The following is a 23,219-nucleotide window of genomic DNA, read 5'->3' as shown; positions in this document are numbered from 1 at the left end:
GCAATCGTGTCTAGCCTACTTGTTTAGTTCTGTAACCTGGTAACCACAAACCAGGAACGCCCATAAGCAACAAGCGACAACGGTTTATCTCCCTCCTGTGTCGCCCCGTGTGACCGTAGGCTAAGTGAGAGGCAGAGAGAGATAGAGAGTAAGGCAGAGAGAGAGATATTCCTTCACTGGCTACTGCGTCAATAAGTCTGTCAGCTCAATTCAATTTTATTTTTACAATGATACTGTCACAAAGATTATTTACAATCAACAGGAATTGGGGAAAGGAACTGGGATATATTGCATATTTATTTATGCCATGTTAAAATGCATGGCACATTTATTGATATATGTATTGAAAAGGTTTATTAGAACTATATATAAATGTGTATGCGTATTTAAGTATTAACAATGGCTTTTAAATCAAATGGTCCTTCTGCAATGTTGTTTCATGGTTAGTAACACCACATGAGCAGGATTATTGTTAAAAGTCAAGTATGACTGAGAGGGAAATATTCAGATGACATTTAATATTCTAATCAATTTGGGTCCTTGATTTTGAAAAGGTGGTCTCATCGGGTGTTCACAGAATGAAATAACAGTGTCGCAGCTCCCCTAAAGGTGACAGCTATAAGGTGTTGCTGTTTGCGGCTGTCACAGAAACTCAAGCACCCATGGATTAATTGTACTAATACCAGAGAACCTTCTGGGTGAGACTACAACTGTCCCTGAAACACATTCACATCCACTGGAGGATTAGGAGCTGTGTGTGAGTGTGTGTGTGTGTGTGTCCGTGTTTGTGTGTGAGTGCGCGTTTGCACACTTGCATTCATCCATGCAAGGTCACCAGACTAAAAAATATTTCACTCGAAATGTTCTCCTTCAGTCTGATAATTGCCTGTATCTGTGCCTTTCGGAAGCTGGATGACAGTGATTTTGAACCTCGTTTAGTGCTGAGTGTATGATACGAGTCCTTGAATGGGTCTCGTTTTCCTCTTCTTGCTGCAAAAATACTTTTGGTCTTCTTATGTAGCTAAAGCAATATATTTGTGTTGCTGTCACGTCGCCTCTATCCCCTGAAAACAAAATAATTTCTGCTCTTCCAAATGGAGCCGTGTCTGGCATGCTAAGAGAATGGGGCAGTAACAGTCTCACAGAAGGGTTTGGGTGAAAAACCATGTAATATATTCATAAGAGCTACATAGCACCTTTATAAGCACTGCATAAATACTCATGAGCATTTCTTAACTGGTATGTTATGGTAAAGCTATATAATTGAAACATTACACATACACCACCTAAGGACCAAGCTGGAAACTGCAACCAGAGCTTGGCCAATGGTGTGCCCTCTCCAGCCAAGGAGAGTAAAACAGTGTAACAGGATAAGGTGCAACACAGCCAGCACTGTAAACGAGAGCCAGAGACTGTTCTAGAATAAATAGTGTCACAGCAATATGGAGACAGCAGCCAACAATTCTGTACAGTTTAAGGATTTTAAGACTATTAAAAGTAACTTGAACACATCTCACAAGTTTTTAAAGCTCCCTATAGAGTGCAGAAGTCATTTTGATGTATTTTTTTGTTGCGACACATTTCTTTTGCAACATCCACACCAAACACACTTGAAATAATGCTCGATAAAAAGGCAGTTCACTTAAAAGATTTTTTTAATCGTACATACAGTACAGGCAATGGCTTAGAAATAGCTGCACATCCTCTGTAAGACTTAATGGACCAAAAAACAAAGACACAAACAAAAAACATGTAATACAGTAATGTAAAAAAAGCAGATGTCAGGACAGGCATCCTGTGTATCCTGTTCTTTAACATGCAAAACATGCAGGGCGTCCATGATCAGCGTTTGCATTTCACACAAGACCCATAAGAAATAAATTTAAAAATCTCATCAACCTGCTACATTTTTTATCACTATTTTTGCAATGATAAACATTTCAGGGAGGAAAAGATCTATGGTAGCTTGTTAAAGATAAGAAAGTGATAACAATAATAATAAAAAATAATTAAAGAATAAAATGCTTCACAACAGGACAAAATATCCTAAATAAAACCTATACATTACATTTCCATGACACATTATATACAAAAAGGGGGCCAAATAAACATATACTGAATTAAATACATTGAACATTAAAACACAAAGACTGTGTCACAACAAGCAAAGCTACATTTCTGAGAGTACAGTTCATTCCAGCACCATTTTACCCTCTGTCTGTTTAATAACCATGCTCAGTCAGTAGTGTAGTTTATATTCTACACAGGAGAGAAGTGTCTTTTTCGTTTTGAGAAAAGTCTTGGCTAAATTAATCCTTCTGTACTCCCCGATGTTTTTGCAACAGATGTACTCAGATTTAGTGCTCAGAAAAGCTCTCCCGTTTAGAAGTGCAAACTTTTTTAACTTTCATGTAAAGTTTGCTGCTCAGAAGTGGTTTGTCAAACGTAGTTAATGGATATTCACAATTTGACTTGAAGGAAACAAGAAAGATTTATATTATAGGATTTATAGTAACCTAATAACCATAGAGGTGGCTTCTTTTTTTTTTTTTTACAAGTTGTCTTTTGCATGCAAACAAGTTATTCATGCTATAGGCAAGATAGCCCACCACAATTTTCTCAAAGTTCTCCATAAGCGTCATCACAACTGCTTCAGATGGAGGCATTAATTGTGCAGTGTCATTGCGTAAACTATATTCAACTTTTTGGTTATGAAAAGAGAAGACTACTGCAACGATGCATGCCAAAAGCAGAAAAGTACATCAGTAAGAATAAATCTATGAGCAACATAAATAAATTATCTACACATGCACTTTAAACAGGGATCCATGTATGTGAAATATTCTCCATTAACTGTTTTCTCTTGATTTATGCTGATATTATTGATTTTCAATGGGAGGCTAAGAAATCTTACTTTTATCAAGTTGACATCTACAAATATAAATAAAAGTCTACTTCCATTCAGAGCAATTGCAAAATGAAACAGCATTAGCCTGTTAATAATGCGTCAGGTCAGAAGAAGGTGCTTCATGGCATTTTGAAACCTAATCCACAAAAGTAAATGGAGTTATCAGCACCAAGAGCATAACAAGGATTAATATTACATGCGGCCACTAGAGGGAGACACTGCATCAACAACAATGATCAGTTACATGATCGGCTCCAGTTTGCGTCTTCATTCATGGATTGGTATCACTATCCCAGAAAGGCTGTTTATCTCGGTCATTGATAAATAACTGACAGAGACCTGATAAACACCTTGCTGCCTTCATTTATCACTGCGGAGATCTAATGGAGAAGATTTACAGGGAAATCAGGTCATTTTATTAAACAGGATAAGACAAGGGCTTCAAGTCTCCTATGCCAGCTGCTTATGAAATGCATTCCCTGGACACAGTGTCTACACAACTGTGCAGCTGGACTTCAGAGAGAAAAGATACAGCATCTGGCAGCATGTGCTTTCACACAACTGATGGAGAACTTTCTAGAACAAATAGAGGATCGGCAGGCAAGATTTCAAAAAGCTTCCTCAAGGAAAGAATCCCCCTGGCATTGAGTGCTAAGTGTCTGGTATACATGTTCCTGGGCCACACCTTCTATTAATCAGTTGATTCTTGGAAGAATAGATGAAGCTGCATGTACTAAGAAAACCTAGCACATGCTCTGCGTGCGCTGATCTAAAATCCAGTGAGCCTGTGGAAATTAATGTGGACAATATCATACTCTGAATACATGAATGTTCAAGCTATACACAGGAACAAGTCTGCTGGCAGTGGTAGAGTGTCAGTGGTTTCAGTAATGAAGTCTGCAGTTCCACTGGCCCTTAGTTTCCACTACATGCTTCCCTTGCTTGTGCCAACAGGAAATGGGCCCCCGGTTGCCATGCAATGTCTCTGTTTTTAATAAAGGGCAAGATCTCCAAATTTCACTGGAGCTTAACTGCTCCTCATCCTGGAGACGCTAGCTAAATCTGCTAACAACTATGCTTAACGATTAATAAAGACCAGCATTCGCCTCACTTCAAATTTATCCTGCTTGACATTTATCCTGCTTGCATTTTTTATTAAAATTTTGAATACATTTACAGGAAGATGTCTACCGGTGTTCACTAGTTCACGACTGACATTGACATAGAAGGGATCTGTGAGCGCTTGTGACAAATGATTTCAAGATTTAATGGATTTATGTACCTGTGACAGAGATCTTGGTTCCTTGGTTGCTGCTTCACAGTTACAAACACAACTGATTCTTCATACTCGTTCTGGAACAAGAATTGTGTCTATGCCGTATTTCTAACATATTCATAAAAGGCACCACAGACGTGTGAATAAAACAGCCTCTTACAATCAGCCTGGTTCGACAAACTCTTGAGCTCCAGAAGAACTATTCTTGGCATAGATATCAATGCTAACATTGGTCATATAAGACATTAATAATCATGGATAATTTATAGGAATGTATAAGAATTTAGCCTTTAGCATCAAGCAGATCTGATCATATTTTGTTTAATGAACGCAATGTGCCGAGTGAATTACAAAACTGATTCTTCCCCCTCGTCATTTAGGGTTTCTAGTTTCCTGTGAGCCCTGGTTCACAAACCAATTTGCGAGGGACGGCTGGAAAGGGATATCCCGCCTTCCAAGTGGTCCAGGTATCATGCCCAGACGAGGAGTCAAGAGACCGGAAAAGATAAAAGATCTGAGTTCACAGGGCAAATGAAAATTGTCACTGTCGCGATCTGAGTCAACGCCCCCCTCCCCCGACTGGCCAAGAATGCAGAATTAGAAGACAGCAGCCAGAGAAGAAAGTCAAAATGTTCTAATAGGTTTTTGTTCATTTCTATACATGCTACATTTCTTTTATCTTCTTTTAAAAAAAAATCTTTTTACACCTACACATTTCTTTTTCTACCATTGCCACATTAATGAGCAGCTACATACAGTGCATAAACACCATCCCTCTTCCTTTTAACCTTTGACATGGGACGTAGTACCCAAACCTCCCCTTCCTGATCGCCTATGTACACCACTACCGCAAGCACTTGCTGTGACATTTCAAATTTGGGATTCAGGAAAGAATCACCTCATTCTCCCTCCCTGCCTTTGGTCTCATTTCTTATTTACCTCTCTCTCTCTCTCCTTCCCTCTCTCCTACTCAATTGAGAGCACTCGTTCCCTCTCTCCCTACACCAGTCCTTCCTGTTCTTTTCAAAGTGCCAGGCATGCAATGCGCCACGTCCTATTGCACAGCGCCCCCTACAGGGCCAGGGCGTGAAGCGTCTGGGTGTGGCAGCTATCAAGCAGGGAGCCTGGGTTCGATCTTCAGAGAGAGCTCATAGAGGGTGTCTTCATCCATGGTGAGGGTTTTATCCATCAGGTACTGAGTGACCTGGAGAAAGTTGGGGACAGAGGATGTGCTGTAAGTCTCCATAATCAACTATTTTAATTGGTCCTCAGAACCAATTCTCAACTACAGCAGCAGCATACCATTTTTTGCCAATTCATTGATAAGTAATTAATTATTCATTTGAATTACTGGAAAACAAACAAACATAGATGCACACATCCTCCATCACAATATGGTCATTCCTCCAAAGTTCTGATTTGGAAAACCACAGAAAGGGAATGAGGTGAATTGTAGAGAAGGTGTTACACCATGTCAGTGGCCCAGATAAGGTAGATTAACAAGCACTTTTTACATTCAAATATGCTTTCAGTATTTTTCCTTCCAGCAACCCCACCTGATGGACATCAGGCTGCGGTGTTTGCAATGTTCTTATTGAGAAAATGCAGAGGGCTTAGAACAGAGCCCTGGTGCACACCTGCACAAGCTTTACCTTTGGTTGGTGCTCTATCCTATAGGGGGTCTGCTGGAACTGACGGATCTCACGGATGATGTGGGATATCTGTCAGGGACAGACAGACAAACAAACCCAGACACCAGTACATGAGTACAAACTGGGGGATTGTGTTCACAGCCAAGTTCTGCCCAGACAACAAAAGAATCCAAACTTATTTTGAGAAACATTCACAGTATAATGTTCCCAATACATTTTAGGGTCCAATTTATGAAGTCTAAAGAACATTGGTGCTTACTTTGCTGCTAATTGATTAGGAGCTGAGTTATGATATATACAAAATGGCTATTTAATAATTTAGTAAAAAATGCTACACACTTTGACAGTGTCCTGACAAAACGTGGTAGACTAACAACTATGTATTACTTATTAAACACACACATACAACATGTTAATTAGCAGTTTGAGAAACAAAAATTGTCTGAGGAAATCATCTCTACCATTCTCATCTTGGAAAAGTTGACCAGGCCCTCCTCAGTGAAATTGGGAGTCCCCTCCTCGATGAAGGCCAGGTCCGTCAAGTACATACCCAGGTAGGGAACACAAGGGGGGTTACAACTGGGGGGTGTACACAGAAAGAGACAGGGGAAATTTCTGTTAGACACACCTCCAGATACAACAATGACAAACAAATAAATGTAATGGCCAGTGGCATAGAAATAACAGATGACCTCATACTTTTTTAACGTTTCCCTCAGGTTCTTAAATCTTCCTTCAGACGACACGGTCTTCTGCAGCTTGTCCATCAGTGCTTTAGTCTAGCAAAAAAAAATTATATACAGAAATAAATAAATAAACAGAACTAAATAACAATCAATTTTAAGTGGATCACATTTTTCCTGCTGGTAACTGGTTTCTGAAAATCACTTGGAAAAACAGGAAAAGTCATGAGGATCACGTCCTGTCCTTGGTCATTCCACAGCTGCTCCATGGTCATCTGCTTGTACACCTGGGTTTTTTACTGGCAACTTTACGCCACCTGATGGTGCATTGCACAGAAACATGTAACTAGATAGCCCTCTGGCTAAATAATCAAAAACGTGTGTCCAAAAGTGATCTCTCAACTAACCTTCCCTGTCAATTTAACAATTCGGTGATAAACTTAGGTAGAGAACCATGATACAAAAAAAAACAGCCCACCCAAACTCGTCATTTAATATTTAATTTAGCACTGTGATTGCCCAGGCATTGCCACAGAAAATAACTGAATTCTACGAACCAGGTAAATAAATAAGGTTTATAACAAGGACACACAGTGTCATTGACAAAAGCACCATTCAGCTACTTTGAGTGCTAATAGCTAATACTGAATAAGTGAGTGTGTGTGTGAGTGAGTGAGTGAGTGATTGGAGAGGAGGAGGTAGACTGTCTGATGCTAAAGGACGCTGTGGAGACAGCAAGGCAGCTTGCCTGCTCCACTACCTCCACAGGCTCTTAACTCACCTGCTTGCACACCTTGGCCCAGGTCTTCTTCAGCCTGTAGATGGCGCTGCGGTTGAGGGCGGAGGTGATCTCCAGCACGCCGTTGTAGTTGTTCAGGCAGCGGCAGATGTCGGCCACCGCCACCCACTTCTCTATGGAGCTGGCCCTGGAGCCCACATCCGTGTGAGTCATGATCTGGGACGCTACCAGGTTACTCATCTGGAGGGACAACAGATGTGGGGGTGGGGTGGGGGGGGTTGAGAAGTAATTTGGGAGGGGGGGCACTGTCTTAACTTCAGTCAGATTCACTGAAATAACACCTTGTTTCTATTTCATACATTTCCATTACCAATTAATAAAATGGAAGAGAGAGAGAGCTAAAGACACCAAAAGGTGTTTGTAAAAACATAAAGAATCAACGAGAGGAAGAGGAATGAAGATAGGCAGAAGAGAAGAAACGAGAGAGGGTGCCAGGTTTATCACACACAGGCAGTACAGAAACAGGGAAGCAGACCGAGACGATGAGCTGGCCTGACAGGCTTACATCATTGAAGTGCTGGCTGGTCTTCATGATGTAAGGGGTGCGCTCCGTCTTATCCACCTTCATCCAGCCCTGACCCAGGAATTCCCTGGAGTGCAGATTAGAGAGGTCACAACCATGGTGACCGTAGCTAGCACTGTCCTTACATTTTGCGATTGGTTAGTTTTAGCCTATCACTGTACATCACTTTCAATCATGAAAACACAGTAACTTTTGCTTTTTAGATTTCTAAATCTGTAGGTACTCTTTCTTTTCTCACAATCATAGGTTATGTCATTATTTTGATTGACACTCAATTTTCAGTGTATTCTGGATGCACGTATTGTGTAAATACTTTCCAGAAAAGAAAGGCACAACAGTCAATTCTCACAAAATATTACACATCCAGAAATCACAAAAATTATTTTTTAAAGGCACACATTGGTATAGTTGAGAAGAAAATCCTATAGGATATGACATCACAATAATTTATACCTACAGTAAATGGCATCACAATGATTATCACTTAACAGTGATGACATCACCGTGATTCATCCGTAGAGGTGATGACATCACAGTGACATACACTTACTCATAAGGGATGCTTCTGAAAACTATGTGGTCCAGCAGCGTTATCTGCTCTGCCAACTCCATGGCCGACAGTGACTCAAAGCACTCAGTCTTGGGGCATTCAGCCTGGGAGAGAGAGAGAGACACACACACACACACACACACACACGTGCACACACACACACACACGCACACGTGCACACACACACACACACACGTGCACACACACACACACACACAGGTGAGCACAAGTATTCCCTCTGAGCAGGATCCTTTCTTTCATAGGATCAACGTTTAAAGTAAAACACAGCTTGCACATTTCCCTGGCTGGGCAACAATAGGAACAGTAATGACTCAGTTCCAAATATTTTTCAAAGTGTGAGTCTTGCACATCATCTCAGCTTTCACCAAGAACAACAAGGAAGAAACTGCAGGGGCTTGCTAATGAGTTTCAACATGGAGATCATGCAGAGCCGGTACTGCAGGAACTAAACACACAATTACAAAAGGTGAGCCAATTAGCAAAGGCTAAGAGGCCTTCACACATCATAAAATATTTTCGACTACCACAAGGGGTGAGGAAATGTACTTAAAAAGAGAGAGGTGATGCACAAGGCCCTGCAGAGCTTACTGAGAGGCACAATGAACAACTTTGTCTTTTTTTGCACACACACACACATTCACACATGCATACACACATATACACACGCATACACACAAACATACATGCATGCAAGTGCCTATGTACAAACGCAAGGAGACATACAAGCTCAAAGACACAGTTTGCACAAACACATACATGGACACATACACACACACACACGCACAAAATAAATCAATACATAGGCACAGACAAATATACACACATTCACAAAGGCAAATAAAAACATGCACAGAGACTCACAGACACATTAACACAGACACACACACACACCCTGTTCACTTGCACATGCCCATTGCTGGCCCCTGCTATGTGTGTCCAATTAATCTGACCACTTTGTGTCTCACAGTAACTGAAACCTTTCTTTTTTTACCATTCGACTACTTTTTACTAAGCCTGTCTTGTCTCCAGGTTATTATATCTGAATCACATAAAACAAACTACAATAACCTTATCCAATGTGTTAAAAGTCAAGTAGAGAGTATCACTTTTATCAAGACTTAGGCACAGACGCAGTAAAACTCACAAATTATTCAGAAATAAAGCTTTAATCTGTTCTTGAAAGTAAAGGAGACAGAAAATGTCCTCTAACATTTCGAAGATCAAAGATGCCATCCGAAACTGATTCAGTCACATCCTCCACTGCGTTCTCTCCCAAAGAGCATTCTAGATGTCCTCAGCTGGAGTAGTGGCTGTTAGGGGCTGCTAAAGAGAGCGAGATGGGCCACTTTGGTCCAGAGCTCATTTAGGCAAGTGCCTGAGAGACACCACTCTGATGAGTTATGAGTCAGAACTTCTTGGGGAGTCTCCAAGTGCAGATCTAGTTCTGAGCACTGCAGCAACCTGACATTCTCTTCACATGGCGACAATCTCTATGGAGCTGTGAGTGGGAGTGGCCTAATTACAAGCTTTTAACCAGCTGACGCAGGGGGACCAGCTTTCTTACTCTCAGTGTGCCTCTTATCGTGGGAACGCACAGTCAAATCCAGAACGTGTTCAAAACTTTCTGTCCAATCAGGCAGGGAGGCACAAAATTAAAGGGATGTCATTTGTAAGCCTGAAGTTATATTTTGAAAATTTTATGAAATCTCATCTACATTATCTTTATTAGTCATCAACATATAAGTCATCCTCATCCTACAAGCTCATGTGGTTACTATGGAACCATAGAAATGGAAACCACAGAGACAAAGGAGCATTAATGTTGAGCTTGCCACTTATCACATATTTTAACACTCAGAATGTATTTCTCTACACATAAATCATGCTGTTTTAGGTTAAATCACACTGTCTTGTCCAGTGCATTCAACCCTTAACCACTGAATGCTCACTCAATGCTTTTAGTTAAAAATAACATTTATGTCATGCTTTGAAATTGCATCATCCATTAAGTCACTGCAATTCCACTATCTGCCCACAGGGGTCACCTAGAGATTACAATACCCAGGACCACAGATTCAGCCCTCTGAATACAGAGGAAAACTACAATGTGACAACAATTGGGCCTCATCAGGAGGTATGTTATGCTTGAACGTCCAGTGTAGGTGTTACTGTTGACTCACTTTTGACAGCAGCTAAATAAAAAAAAATCCTACTAATTCATACATCCTCTAGGATTAGAATGACAATAGCTTGTTGATATTCAACCTTGCAGAGTTGTAATTATGTGAAATTTGCCATTTCTATACTTCGTGACATCACAATGACATCTATGACATTAGAATAAGAAGCAGACAGCAAAATGGTTGTTCTTTGACCCAGGATGGTTCTTAGAATCTCTCTCCCCAGATGGAAATAAGCATTGCAGACTATGTTTAGAGGAGCAAAATACTTGGAGAGAATGGTCCTGAATGCATGTATGAGTTCAGAGAAAGGCTAAGTATCACCTCAGCACACCTAGTCGGCAATCAGTTTTGAGACCAAAATGAGAGCAGCACAGAAAACATTCAAAATAAATGACAGGTTTTAAAAGAATACATTTGACTGACCAAATTATTACTCTGGGAAAAAAATTGCTAACCCAAAATGTATCATTACTGTTTTCAGTGAAATATGAGAAGACAGATAGCACCACACTCAGAAAGACACCAAGGTCTCCCTGTGTCTCAGAAAAATCAGTCAGAAGGCAAACTGTGTGACAGCTGTCCAGGTTCCACAATTAAAGGGGGCAACCATCTCATCCACTCCATCTATTATCAACATATGACTTCCAGCAAGACTGACATCCACTCCTTGCACGACCAACATCCATTCCTAGCATGACCCATAGGATTCAGCAGGATTTCAGCAAATGTTCTAAAACTACGTATGTAGACAACACAACAACCAATGACAAACCTCTACACAAGATTCTAAACCAGACAGCAAGACATGCTATGCTGTATGCATCAGAAGTATAAAGGACATCAAATGCTTGCCATTTTTATGGTTACAGTGGAAAAATGGTACTTACCATCTGTAAGATATCCTCTATCCGGAGCTGTGCATCTTCCTGTTCATCCTGAGAAAGTGCACTGTGGGAAAGATAAACTCCACATCATGTCTGTGTTTGCTTCCTTGCTTCCAGCAAGTCAAAATAATGTCCTTTAAACATTGCTTCAAAGTTATGGAAAGTTGTGAAAACATGGGGTTCTAATGATCTCAGGTCCCAAACACATTGTTACAATGGTGTGATCTGGATCTACCGGTCGGACCTCCGGCTGATAGGGGGCGCTATGACTTGCCTTAATATGTTTGCTGTAGCTTTCCTCTCCTGCGGCAGCAGGTCTGGGTCCCGAAGGACCTCCTCCAACAGGCAGATCACCCCCATCTTCAGCTCACTGCTCATCTCGAAGTCCTTCAAACACAACACAGCAGTGGCCATGATTGCACTGTGCCAGACCAGTATCTTAGAGACCTTGCTTATCATGCACATAACCTTACAATACAGACCCTGGCCAAGCTGACATGCCAATGTGACAACACAAATTCAACCTGTCATTCAGTTCTTTAGACAAATCATGATCTTGTATGCTTGGGAACTCCAAATGGTGGTGGTGATCCAAGCCAAATCAACCTATTGACCAACGACAGAACTCCATCTAAAACTGGACAAGACAAATCGGATTGAAGGAAACTAATCTCTTTCCAGACACTAGGGTTAACACCAATAGGCCAAACATTTCCATTCCCCATCCGGTCTTAAAAAATGATAGCAAATTAGGGATTTGCTGTTACCAAGCAGAATTTATGAAGCTACCGGGTGGCTCCTCCCATTGAACCTGTGTTCCAGCGTGTGGGACATGCCCCATGGCCCAGAATGGAATCATGACCGCAAATTGTGGCTCATTAGGCTTGGTTTGCATTAATATGAAGCTGAGAAAAGGCCCTGTCATGGGCCCTGGTGTCTCACAAGCCAAGCCGCGATCGGAAGGGAGCGCCGTGAGGGAAACCCGCGAAGACGTTACGTCGGCCCCCGTTACGCGAAGCACTTGACGGACACGCGGGCTCGGCTGAGGAGGCGCCGAGGTCCTCCTCCTCCACCTCCTCGTCCTCTGACACCCCATCAGATCTCATCAGGGGCTCCCGCTCATTATCTCCCCAGGGTCCACGGTGCGCTCGGACCCGGTTAATTCACGGTCCTGTGGCTCTTCGTCTCCAGAATACGCCCGAGGGGGGTGAAGCCTGGCGGAAAGCCTTCCTTCGCGCCGCGACTCCACGCAGCCCCCGAGCCCCATTAGGGCTGTCCAGGCCACTTACCAGAGCTCAATGACGAGGGCGATCCCGAGAAATTCCCACACCAAGCAGCGCCATTCCGGTTCAAAACTGCTCCTATTCCAGCTGCCTGCTTCTCCATCTTTTCCAAAAAGGGACCAGCCTCATTTGCCTAAAGTCTCCTTCTGGCAGTCATGTCAAGCTAAGACCCACACTCATCACTACCCTAATTTTAAGAGTTTCTAACCTCAAGACACAAAAAAAAAAAATCCATAGCAAGGTACATGTAACCAGCTCCTTTGGCTAAGATTCATATTTTTCATTAAACTTCACCAAGCAGTGTATAATAAGAAAAGACTGCAAAAAAAATGGCAGCGTAAATCATGTTTCAAATCAGGCAAAAGATCCCCTCGTGATCCCCTTTTCTGTCTGTGGAGGTACGGACCTGGTAGGGCGGAAACATTAGCGGTTGGGTGCAGAGAGGGGCTGCTCCCTAGAGTGGGCAGTGACAGGCCTGTAATTACGGACAGCCATCACACTCCTAACAGCACGGGGATGACGGCACGGCCTCAGAGGCCATGCATTAGCAGCCCGGGCTGAAATGCCTGGCATTTGAGTTAGAGAGTGACTCAGGGGGAGGGGGGGGGGGAGCGGTTGGGGGAAGGGGCTGTGTTTCAGCAGGGCAGAGCTATGCAAGGTTAGTGGAGTGTGAGGAGTGCGTTGGAAAGACAGGAGAGAGGGGCTAAAATGAGGCAGCACTCTCTTTAACCCCTCTCTCTCACACACACACACACACACACACAGTCAGATGTACACGCACTCACACGCACACACGCACACACACACACTCATAAACTCCATAACCAAGCCCACGGAACTTAGTGGCAACACTGGGTTAGCACTAAGATGCATTTCCTCCTTAAATACACATCTGATCGGCTGGTGTTAATCTTAGTGGAGACAAGACAGCAAGGTGTCTCAGATACTAATTAAGGCCTCTTCTTCGGGCCCTGCTGTTTGCTAACCCCTGGAGGGGCCCGTCACTCACCAGAGCACAGACAGAACCTGGGCTACAGGCGCGCAATTAACTTCACACAGATTCACAGCTGTTGGGGCACGCACAGCATGTACAGGAAGTGTGTGTGTGTGTTTGTGTCTCTCTCTGTCCCTCTCTCTGTCATTATTGTTTTGTACTGTATGCGTGACTCTCTCTCTCTCTCTGTCATTTCTGTTTTGTAATGTGTGTGTGTGTGTGCACGCCCGCACGTGTGTGTGTTTGCATGTGTTTGTGTGTGCGTGCGTGTGTTTGGTGAGTGTGTGCAGGCATGCTTTCTTGGCCAGGTCTCTCTTGAAAAAGAGATTTCTAATCTCAATGAGACTAACCTTGTTAAATAAAGGTTAAATAAATAAATAAAAATGTGTGTGCTTGTATTTGTGTGTGTTTGCCTTTGTGTGTGTGTGTGTGTGTGTGTGCTAAATTCATGTTAATAAGTCAAACACATTCAATCCATTGCTCTGGTAAAAACATTATTACATTGCGTGTACGCTATAAAACCTTTAAGCTGTAAAAGTTGCCATGGACAACACAAGCTGTCAGTGCTGGAATAAGAAAGGAGCACTGTTACAAGCAGCAGCTAATTGCGCTGTGGAATATTCGCCCTGCTACAGTGGCATCTGCGAGGGAGAAACTCCCTGGCCAACGCGTCTTTAATCTAATTCAATAATTCCGAGACACTCTCGGTCGCGCGACGCAATGCGCGGAGCGTTGCAACCCGCCAATAAAACGCTCTGAGAGGGGCGGCTTGCGGTCCTGCCGCTCGCCCTATTAGCGACGCGAGGAGGAGGAGGAAAGACCTCTCCTCTGTCTCGGAGACGAAGCTGGCGCTAACGAGTCGAGCGGCTAACGGCTCCATCAACGGGCAATTACCGGGCTCTTGGCATTTCGCTTCGCACGTTTCCAGGCCACGCGTAATTGCAGTCACGGCACCAGAAAGCGCGCTTTTCAGCAGACGGCACGCCAGGGCCGCGGGAGCGAATCCACCCGCTGTCTGAAATCCCCACAAAAGGGGGATCTTGTGCACGCGTTTCTCAGTTTCCTCAGTCCGGTCAACGTCAGCTCCAGTGTCTCTGACCCCCCGTTCCATCCTGTCCATTTTTGCGGTCTTTTCTCCCCTCCTGCCCTCGTTCCTCCTCCCCACCTCCTTCACTCTTCTCCTCCCTCCACTGCCTCTCCTCAGACCTCCTCCTCCCCCTCCGTAGAACCTGGAGCGTTCATTCATTAGAGTGAACTCTCGCTCCTCTTCTCCTGGTCGCCATTAAAAATGGATCTTAACAAGCTCCATCTCTCACTACCCTCCCTTTCTGTCTCCCTCGCTATCTTATCCCCTCTCCTAACATCACTACCCCCATTTGTTCCATCTTCTCTCCATCATTCCAGTGAGCTCTTCCCCATCTCTCCTTCCCCATCTATTTAACCTTTCTAGTCCCTCTCTCTCTCACTCTCCCTCTCTGTCTCCTTCTCTCTATCTCCCTCCTTTTCCTACTTTCTCAGAGAGCTTTAGAAACAGCAGGCCCTAAATCAGGCCAATTGATGCATCCCCACTGCTGCCCTCTCCTCAGGGAATACCAGGGTTGAGAGAGCCCAACATCGCGCTTATTCACTTGTACACAAAACCCACGGACCGTGCAGCTAAATCACACCGTCTGACTGAAACGCATGGACGTGGGCGGGGGCAGGAGCGGGGGTGCGCGTTTTAAATTCTGGGAAGCAGAGGAGGCTTAATTAGGCCCGTTTCATTCCGAACCGCCGGCGAACGCGAGCCGACGGGACAGGAGCAGCAGCTGAGCGGCGGGCAGGTTTCCGAAAGGGCGGCGTTTTAACGAGGCTCGGGATCGACAGGGCAGACGCCGATACCGGCGCGGAGCGCCCGAGTACGAGCCCGCGCGCGGACGCACGGTAGAGCCGCGCGCGTTCGGATGACATCGTGCTCGACGCTGGGGGCCTCAGGAACATCGCCCTTTCTGGCCCCAGCAGCCCCACCCCAGCTTTAATCGGTGTCCGTTTACGCCTTTATCGCATTAGCTGATATTATCCATTTGTTCGCTTACAGGGCGGCGGACATTAGCCGCTTCATCCTTTGTCGCAACGCTTCGTGTTTGCGCTGGGCTGCGGAGGGAGATCACAGATAAGCACGCGGTCGGTCACGTATCGCACGGCCTCGTGTTGGCGGGCAGGACCAGCGCGGTTGTTTATGAGGCCGGCCGCTGAGTGCAGCCAAGCCTGTGGCCTGTTTATGACCTCTGACCTCTGACATCCATGTAACCCCGTAACCCATATTCACACCGCATAATTTGTGGCCTTTTGTCACTTTTCTTTAGCACAAAATGATAAGGCATGTAGGATTTTTTTTATTTCCCTACTGATCTTTCCATGATGACTTCTAATGCCAATTTTCTAATCCACCTCTCTATCTAACTGGACCTTCCACCTGTGATCACTGGCCCATCAGTTTGGATCTTCTTAATTCAAATTTAAATGAACATGAAAGAGAACACAGCCAGCACTCTGTGTTTCTCCTGCCTTAAGCTCCCATTGATCCAAGTTTTTGTCTGACATTTACAAGGCTTTGGTTAAATGAAAATGGATGAAAATTCACAGAGTCAAACTGGAAAACCTTTTTTGCTCAGCAGAACAGGAGTGTAAAAATTTACATTTTATAACTTATGGAAACAAATGAACCTGCAGTACTTTCCATTAGAATACTGCCACAATAAACATAAGCATTGTGAATTATTTAATGTCTGATGCAATTCTGTTCTGTCACTCAACAGTCCCATCCCCTGTTCCATGTTCTATTCATCCTGGGTTTTTAAGAGAAAATGTTTTTTTATTTTTTTATTGAGGGGTGGGGTGAGGGGGTCACTGTCCCAATGCCTGGTGGTCATATACATTTAGTTTTCTGTTCTATTGTTAATTTCATAGGACACTTGATAGTTTTAAAAAGGGGGGCGGTACAATGCTGGACAGGATGCATTTATAGTTATATCTATTAGCCTTGCCTGTTTTTTCTTGGATAATTCCCTTGCATTCATGATGTCATTGAGTCATGGTGTCAGTCAGGTCACAGTCCACTCAGTGAACTTCCAATGAGCCGTTGGGGGAGGAGGGAAGGCCAAGGAGGCCGTTTAGGACAACGGCCAATGAAAACCTCCCGCCCAGCCAACCGCCCAGCTCCACGTCCTTTTCCATCTTTTTTTTACTGTTCCAGGTTGGCTGGCCAAAAGGATGGGGCCGAACTTCCTGTCTCCGAGGGGAGCTCGGAGGTCCAGCTCGAGAAACTCTGCGTAAAGTCATGGCTTCTAACCAGCAAACACACCGGAGCAGGGCTGGAATGGAATGAGCGCTAAAAAGCTAAATCCAGGCCTTGAGACTGACATGTCTGAACATCTTCAGATATCATTACTGACAAATTTACCAGAAGCCACCTGGCACACTTTGATTTGTCTTCCATCCCAATTGAGCTACTTTTTAGCCACTTAATCTACTTAATGAACTGTAAAGAAATGGTCTCTTCAATGAAAACTGCTCTCTGAATAAAATTACCTTACTAATTGCTGCAAGAAAAAAATGTGTGGCAAAGCATACATTTTTTATCATGTCCTGACTTAATTTAGATAAAAAATGTGCAGTGGTGAAACCGACAGGATGTGCGAGGGGGAAGATAAAGAGGGTTGCGCAGACCTGCGAATGCTTGGAGACCCAGTGGCGTAGCACGTTGAGGACTCTGTTGGTGGCCGCCCGGCGGATGATGAACTCTTTGTCGCAGGTTCTCTCCGAGTTGTTAAATGCTGAACGAAGAGAGAACAGATAGCAGATGTCCACCACGTGTTTGACTGGCAATGCTGTGACACAGCGCTGAGGAAAAGCACTTGGCCCTTTCCTGATTTCCTCTATTCTTGTATATTTGTCACACTGAATGGTTTCAGACCATTAGACAGAATGTAACATTAGACAAAGGGAAACTGAGTAAACACAAAACTCATTTTTAAAATGATGTTTATTATAACTAAGGAGGCAATTACTTTTCCACATCTGTGATATGGGTGTTTGACAACTTTTTTCATTAAATAAATTAAATTATAATGTGTTTCCCTTTGTTTCATATTGCATTTTGTCTAAAGATGTGAAACCATTCAGTGTGCAAATACGTAATTATAGAGGAAATCAGGAAGGGGAAAAAGACTTTTTCAAGGTGCTGACCATTATATCGTTACACTGATCTCAGCGGCTGGTTTATTTCGTGTGAACTCTGTACAAGCCCTGTAATAGCTGCTTTTATTCAGCTTGCTTATAATCTTCTACAGATATATAAACTATGATGACAAACAATGCCTTTACGCAGGAAAACTTACATTAAATAACTGCAACACTTATGTACTAATAAAGCTTTGTTTTCAATCGCATAGTGCACATTGCAGTAGAAATGGAGACCCCCTGGATTTTGGGGGTGGGGGGAGGCGGGGGGGGGGGGGGGGGGGGGCCTTCACCTGGCGGGCTGCTGTGTCCGGCCGCTGCCGTGGCGATGGCGAACGCAGAGGCGGGGGACACCGAGCAGCGGGAGTTCTCCGCCGACTGGACTGGAAGGGAAGGAACAGGGCACCACGCGCGTTACCACGGCAACAGCGAGGCCAGAAAATGACGCTCCAGATTCACGGCAGTTTGAGCCGTTCCGGGTTTCACTTCGGGAAGCTGGCTGTACTAGTACACTTTGTTGACAAAAAATTACAAGGTCAGGGTCTTGAATCGTTTTGAGTGATGTAGTTCACCTCAAAAATCACCAAATAAAAAAAAAATCTGATAAAGCTCTTGTTGAGGAAATCTGAATTATTCTGAAGCCACCTGTGTTCAGAAATCTTTAAGGTCTAGCATTATGATCCAGCCTTGGTGGGACCTTATTTAAAGCAAATAAATCAGTGGTAACCAGCATGGAGATCTACCATCCTGTAGGTTTTCATTTAAACCCTAATTTGGCACACCTAACTCTACTAATTAGCAGCTCAACAAGATTTCTAGCTGTTGAATGAGGTGTGCTTTGTTAGAGTTCGAATGAAAACCTATAGGACGGGAGATCTTCAGGAACAGGGTTCGCTACCACTGAAATACATTATATGACGTTTAAAAGACACGATCGATGAGATTTAGAAAGAACATTGTAACCCCGGTGGTCCCAGGCACAATGTGTACAAGAAGAGGATTGACTCCTCTCTGGGGAAAGGATTCAGAACAGTACAAACTCAACCTCAGGACCCACCATGTTAAACAGGAATGTATGTATCTTCGAGAGCTCTGCAGGGATTTTTCTGAAAGTACACATTACCAGTGGAGTGGAACAGTCATAAACAGGCATGGTTTTTGTATTATTATCTTTTTGTTGTTATTGTTTTTTGGTCTGTTCCAACTCAACATGAATTACCTGTGCGTGTTGCAGAAATAAAGCAAATATTTTCTCACCTTGTTTCGACTTTGCTGTTTTCGTTGCCCTTTCATGTTCTCCAGAACACATTATCTGACTGACTTGGGCCCAAAATAAATTGGCCATGTGTGCGTACAGAGCAGCTATTTATTAGTAGAATTGAGGTCTTTTGAGCTTTGAACCGTGACCCTCGACAGAGTGGTGGGCTCCTAATTTTGGTTCTCCTCCTCTTGTTTCTCTGCAGTGGAAGCTCACAAGGATGGTATTGAAACTCATTAGCATTCCCCAAAGCTCCCGTGGTGTGAATCGCACCATGCCAGTACTTTCTCCATTTCATGGACAAATAAAATGCAGATGTTTATGTGTGTAGAGGTTTCGTAGTGGCTGAGTTTTATATGTGAGTTCAGAAAGGGGGCAAATTAAATTATCTCTGGATCAGGCGCAATAAGAAAGCAGAAATAAATGCTTTGGCTGTAAGTGCCTCTAGACTCAATTTTCATGACTACAGATCACAGATGATTTATGCAGTTGGGCCAGAGTTTTGGCCAGCATCTCCACTGGCAGACATGAGTCAGTAACCCTGTGTGATTCACAATAAATACACCTCCCTGTCAATCATCCGGTCCAGCAACATAGTGTGGTAAATACGACTAACCCACCTCAAATACCCAAGTCAATTTAACATGCTTGCTATTGTGATTAACCCAATGATTATCACGACTAGTTTGATGTTACATACGATGTGATTATTATGATAATGCTTTGCCAATACCTTAAAAAGTCAATGTCCTTGCTTTGAGGCTGAAGGATGGAACTGTTCACTGTACAGACAATAACAGTTATAATGGATTTAATCCATCAGTGGACCCCCTGCAATACTCTAAATAAGATCGGTGTGGATACACGCTTTCAAGGTCTTCCTTTTGGTTGTGGTTATCGATTAATGTGGCTTAGTGTTGCGTCCAGCACTGTACACCCGGTTACTGCAACACAGGTGGACTTTGGGCCGTAACACCACAGATACGCGTGCATCTCCGATGTTGCAGACAGTCAGTGCAGTCGCACGCATTGGCGGTAATCGTATCGCCAGGGATACGCTCTTACCTCCGGGCTGGCGGTAGCGGAGGTGGCGAGGCGTGGAAGGCGAGCGGGAAGGGGACGCCTCGCCCGATTCGCTGGCCTGGCCTGTTTCTGGGATGAACTTGTCCAGCGACACGGACTCTAGCACCGCTGCAAAAGGCAAGCGGGGACAGACGGTAAGCCTGGTGAACCACCACTGGGGCAGTTACAGTCTCTCACTCACAGCACTGGGGCAGTTAGAGTCTCTCATAGACATCACTGGGGCAGTTACAGTCAAATCATTGAAAACCTCTGATACTTCTTGCGGGCTCAGTGCCCTATTAGTAGCTCCTGTTAGCACTAGTCACAAATGTTGATAACACAGATCAACCTTCCCTGACAGACTCCAATGCAAATGCTGATCTGATCTAGATCTGATCTAGTATGTCAGGGGGGAGTGGCCAAAGTTGCAGTACATGGTGTGAAAAGACAGCCACGCTGCAGGGGGCAGGGTGGCTGCATTGTATTTCTGGGTCACTTTGGTGCACATTTCCGTGACGTTAGCCCAAGTCTGAAATTAAAGTGTGACTCCAGCCTGAGCTGTCATTAGCATGTCAGACTAAGGTTTTTTTCCCACCCTACCCACACTCTTAGTCTTTTTCTTGTCATTTTAAACAGAGGCTGCTACATGGGTTCAGTAACAGAAGCCATTAAAGGGGAGGGCCAGCTGCCATTAAAGGGGATGGCGGAGAACATTTCCTGAAGAACTGCGAGAGCGCTGGAAGTCCCGTCCGATTAACAGTCCTTTCCCCCGCCTGCACAGATCACTGTTAGCTCAGCGTGCCACAATCTACCCCGGACAGATATTTTCTTTCTCCTTGTTGATTTTGAAACCCCGCCGCCTGGGTGCTGTTGACTCTGTGGAAGGGTCAAAGCCTTTCGTGCCCAGCGGTGAAATACACACAAGAGGCTAATTATGTCCGGGAGAATGAACTGTGCTTGGTGTTATCTGGGGTCACCAGCAGCACTGAGGGACCGGCCATATCCGCCAACTGTGGGCAATATGACGGACAGGCCGTCACCTCAACCACCCCACTGCTTTTGGTAAATGGTAATGGTAAATGGACTGCATTTATATAGCGCTTTTATCCAAAGCGCTTTACAATTGATGCCTCTCATTCACCAGAGCAGTTAGGGGTTAGGTGTCTTGCTCAGGGACACTTCGACATGCCCAGGACTGGGATCGAACCGGCAACCCTCCGACTGCCAGACAACCGCTTTTACCTCCTGAGCTATGTCGCCCCTTTTTCGCTTTTCTGTCCCTCTCTTGTTTTCACTCATTCACCCACACATTTGCTATCAGGGCTCGAACACTGTGGAACCCCAGTTCATTAGAGCTTCTAACTTGTTTTAAAACTTGTTTAATGACCTATTACATACCTTTGCTAATAACTTTACTTTGAAATTATTTTTATCTTCGTACTTGTCTTTTATTTTGCATTATCACCTGTACTTTTATGTCCTTTTACGACCGTTTTATTGTTTCTTTTATTATGTATCTGTATTTTTTTGGTATTCGCTTGATGTGAGGAGCAAGAAAAGCACTTTATAAATAAAGATTATTATCTAATCTCACTGTTTACCCACAAACTAGAGAGATTTACTGACCCACGCAAATGCAAACAACACTCACCCACTCACACACACACATGCACTCAGTCGAACACCACTATGCTCTGAGCAGTCGGCTGGTTTTTGGTGTGTTTCAGAAGAGACACAGTAGAGTAGCTGTGTGCACATCCAACCAGTTATTTGGCCAGGTGCATGATAAAAGTACATGTGAAGACTGAAGGAAAATGGATATCCGCACACTGGATTACAGCTCCCAATATTTTATTGACTAAAAAGCAAAGCAACATTTCAACCCAACAGGGTTTTCATCAGGCAAAATGCTTTGCTTTGCTTTTTAGTCAATAAAATATTTGGAGCTGTAATCTAGTGTACGGATATCCATTTTCAATCTTCATCTTCAATCTTCATGTTTCAGAAGCGATTCACTGAAATCACTGATTGGCTGAAGAATCTTCACACCTTTGTGTCGAAGGTGGCTGTTGGCTGAAAGGACACCACCAGCAGACACCATGGACCTCCAGCAACTGATTTTGACAACCCAGCTCTATCACATTCTACATTTTTGTGATGTGATAGATTGGGTTTTTTGGGGGCGGGGCCTTACCCCTTCGGATGCTCCGCCTCAGTTTCCCGCAGAAGGCATCGATTCGGGGCGCCTCGCCCCCGTCCTCCAGCGCCCCGGGGCTCTGCTCGGGCGAGGAGGGGCCCCGGCTCAGGTCCAGGGGGGCTTTGGTGCTGCCGGCCGGGGGGGACACGGAGGGGTTGCTGCCGGGCGGGGGGGACACGGTCGGGTTGCAGGTGGAGGTGGGGCTGCCGGCGGCCGAGGAGGAGGGGGAGGAGGCGGAGAGGTCCAGGGCCTTGGTGCCCAACGGGGAGTTGAGGGACAGCTTTCGGGTGCGGACGGGGGACGAGGTACGGGACGGGACGGAGAGCGGGGGAGGGGAGGAGAACTTGCGGCAGAGGCGGGGCGTTTTGTCGTTCGCGTGCTCCCCGCTCCGGTTGTTCTGGTTGGTGGCAAAGAACAGCTCCAGGGACCTGAGAAGGAGGAAACCGCCAATAGGAACAGATCAATAAATCATACATGAACCGAGAGAGGGACAGAGGGACAGACAGACAGAGAGACTGATTGAAGGAAAAACAGACAGACAGACAAAGACAGCTAAACAACTACAGTAGTTTTTGCCTGATTTTTTATTTCATTTTTTGGAACTTTAGGCACTAAATGACACTAAATGGTAAAGGCATCTCAGCATATTCACTGTTTTTGAGTGTGATGTTTTGCAGTTAAATTTAAAGCCTTATTTTACTGCACATTCTCTTTATATAACCATC

The 23,219-nt window shown here is 44.3% G+C and overlaps 1 protein-coding gene across 3 annotated transcripts in view; it reads right to left on the bottom strand.

The window, feature by feature from the left end:
• Nucleotides 1-1,637: 1,637 nt before the first annotated feature.
• The window catches only part of rasgrf2b (Ras protein-specific guanine nucleotide-releasing factor 2b), a 69,972-nt gene continuing 48,390 nt past the window's right edge, over nucleotides 1,638-23,219 (bottom strand). For all 3 annotated transcript variants that reach the window (XM_035379591.1, XM_035379592.1, XM_035379593.1), the window contains 13 exons: nucleotides 22,492-22,922; nucleotides 20,301-20,426; nucleotides 18,271-18,360; nucleotides 17,465-17,571; nucleotides 11,754-11,866; nucleotides 11,483-11,543; nucleotides 8,392-8,495; nucleotides 7,824-7,908; nucleotides 7,301-7,498; nucleotides 6,536-6,615; nucleotides 6,298-6,415; nucleotides 5,837-5,905; nucleotides 1,638-5,388 (listed from right to left, as the gene is read on the bottom strand). In XM_035379591.1, the coding sequence (XP_035235482.1) occupies nucleotides 5,296-5,388; nucleotides 5,837-5,905; nucleotides 6,298-6,415; nucleotides 6,536-6,615; nucleotides 7,301-7,498; nucleotides 7,824-7,908; nucleotides 8,392-8,495; nucleotides 11,483-11,543; nucleotides 11,754-11,866; nucleotides 17,465-17,571; nucleotides 18,271-18,360; nucleotides 20,301-20,426; nucleotides 22,492-22,922 (1,675 nt within the window). In that variant the 3' untranslated portion in view covers nucleotides 1,638-5,295. The remainder of the gene's footprint in view (nucleotides 5,389-5,836; nucleotides 5,906-6,297; nucleotides 6,416-6,535; nucleotides 6,616-7,300; nucleotides 7,499-7,823; nucleotides 7,909-8,391; nucleotides 8,496-11,482; nucleotides 11,544-11,753; nucleotides 11,867-17,464; nucleotides 17,572-18,270; nucleotides 18,361-20,300; nucleotides 20,427-22,491; nucleotides 22,923-23,219) is intronic.

Source organism: Anguilla anguilla, chromosome 10 (assembly GCF_013347855.1).
Source record: "Anguilla anguilla isolate fAngAng1 chromosome 10, fAngAng1.pri, whole genome shotgun sequence".
In the NCBI taxonomy this organism is placed as follows: domain Eukaryota; kingdom Metazoa; phylum Chordata; class Actinopteri; order Anguilliformes; family Anguillidae; genus Anguilla; species Anguilla anguilla.
Note: the sequence above shows the minus strand (reverse complement) of the source record. Positions and strands in the feature narration are given on the sequence as shown.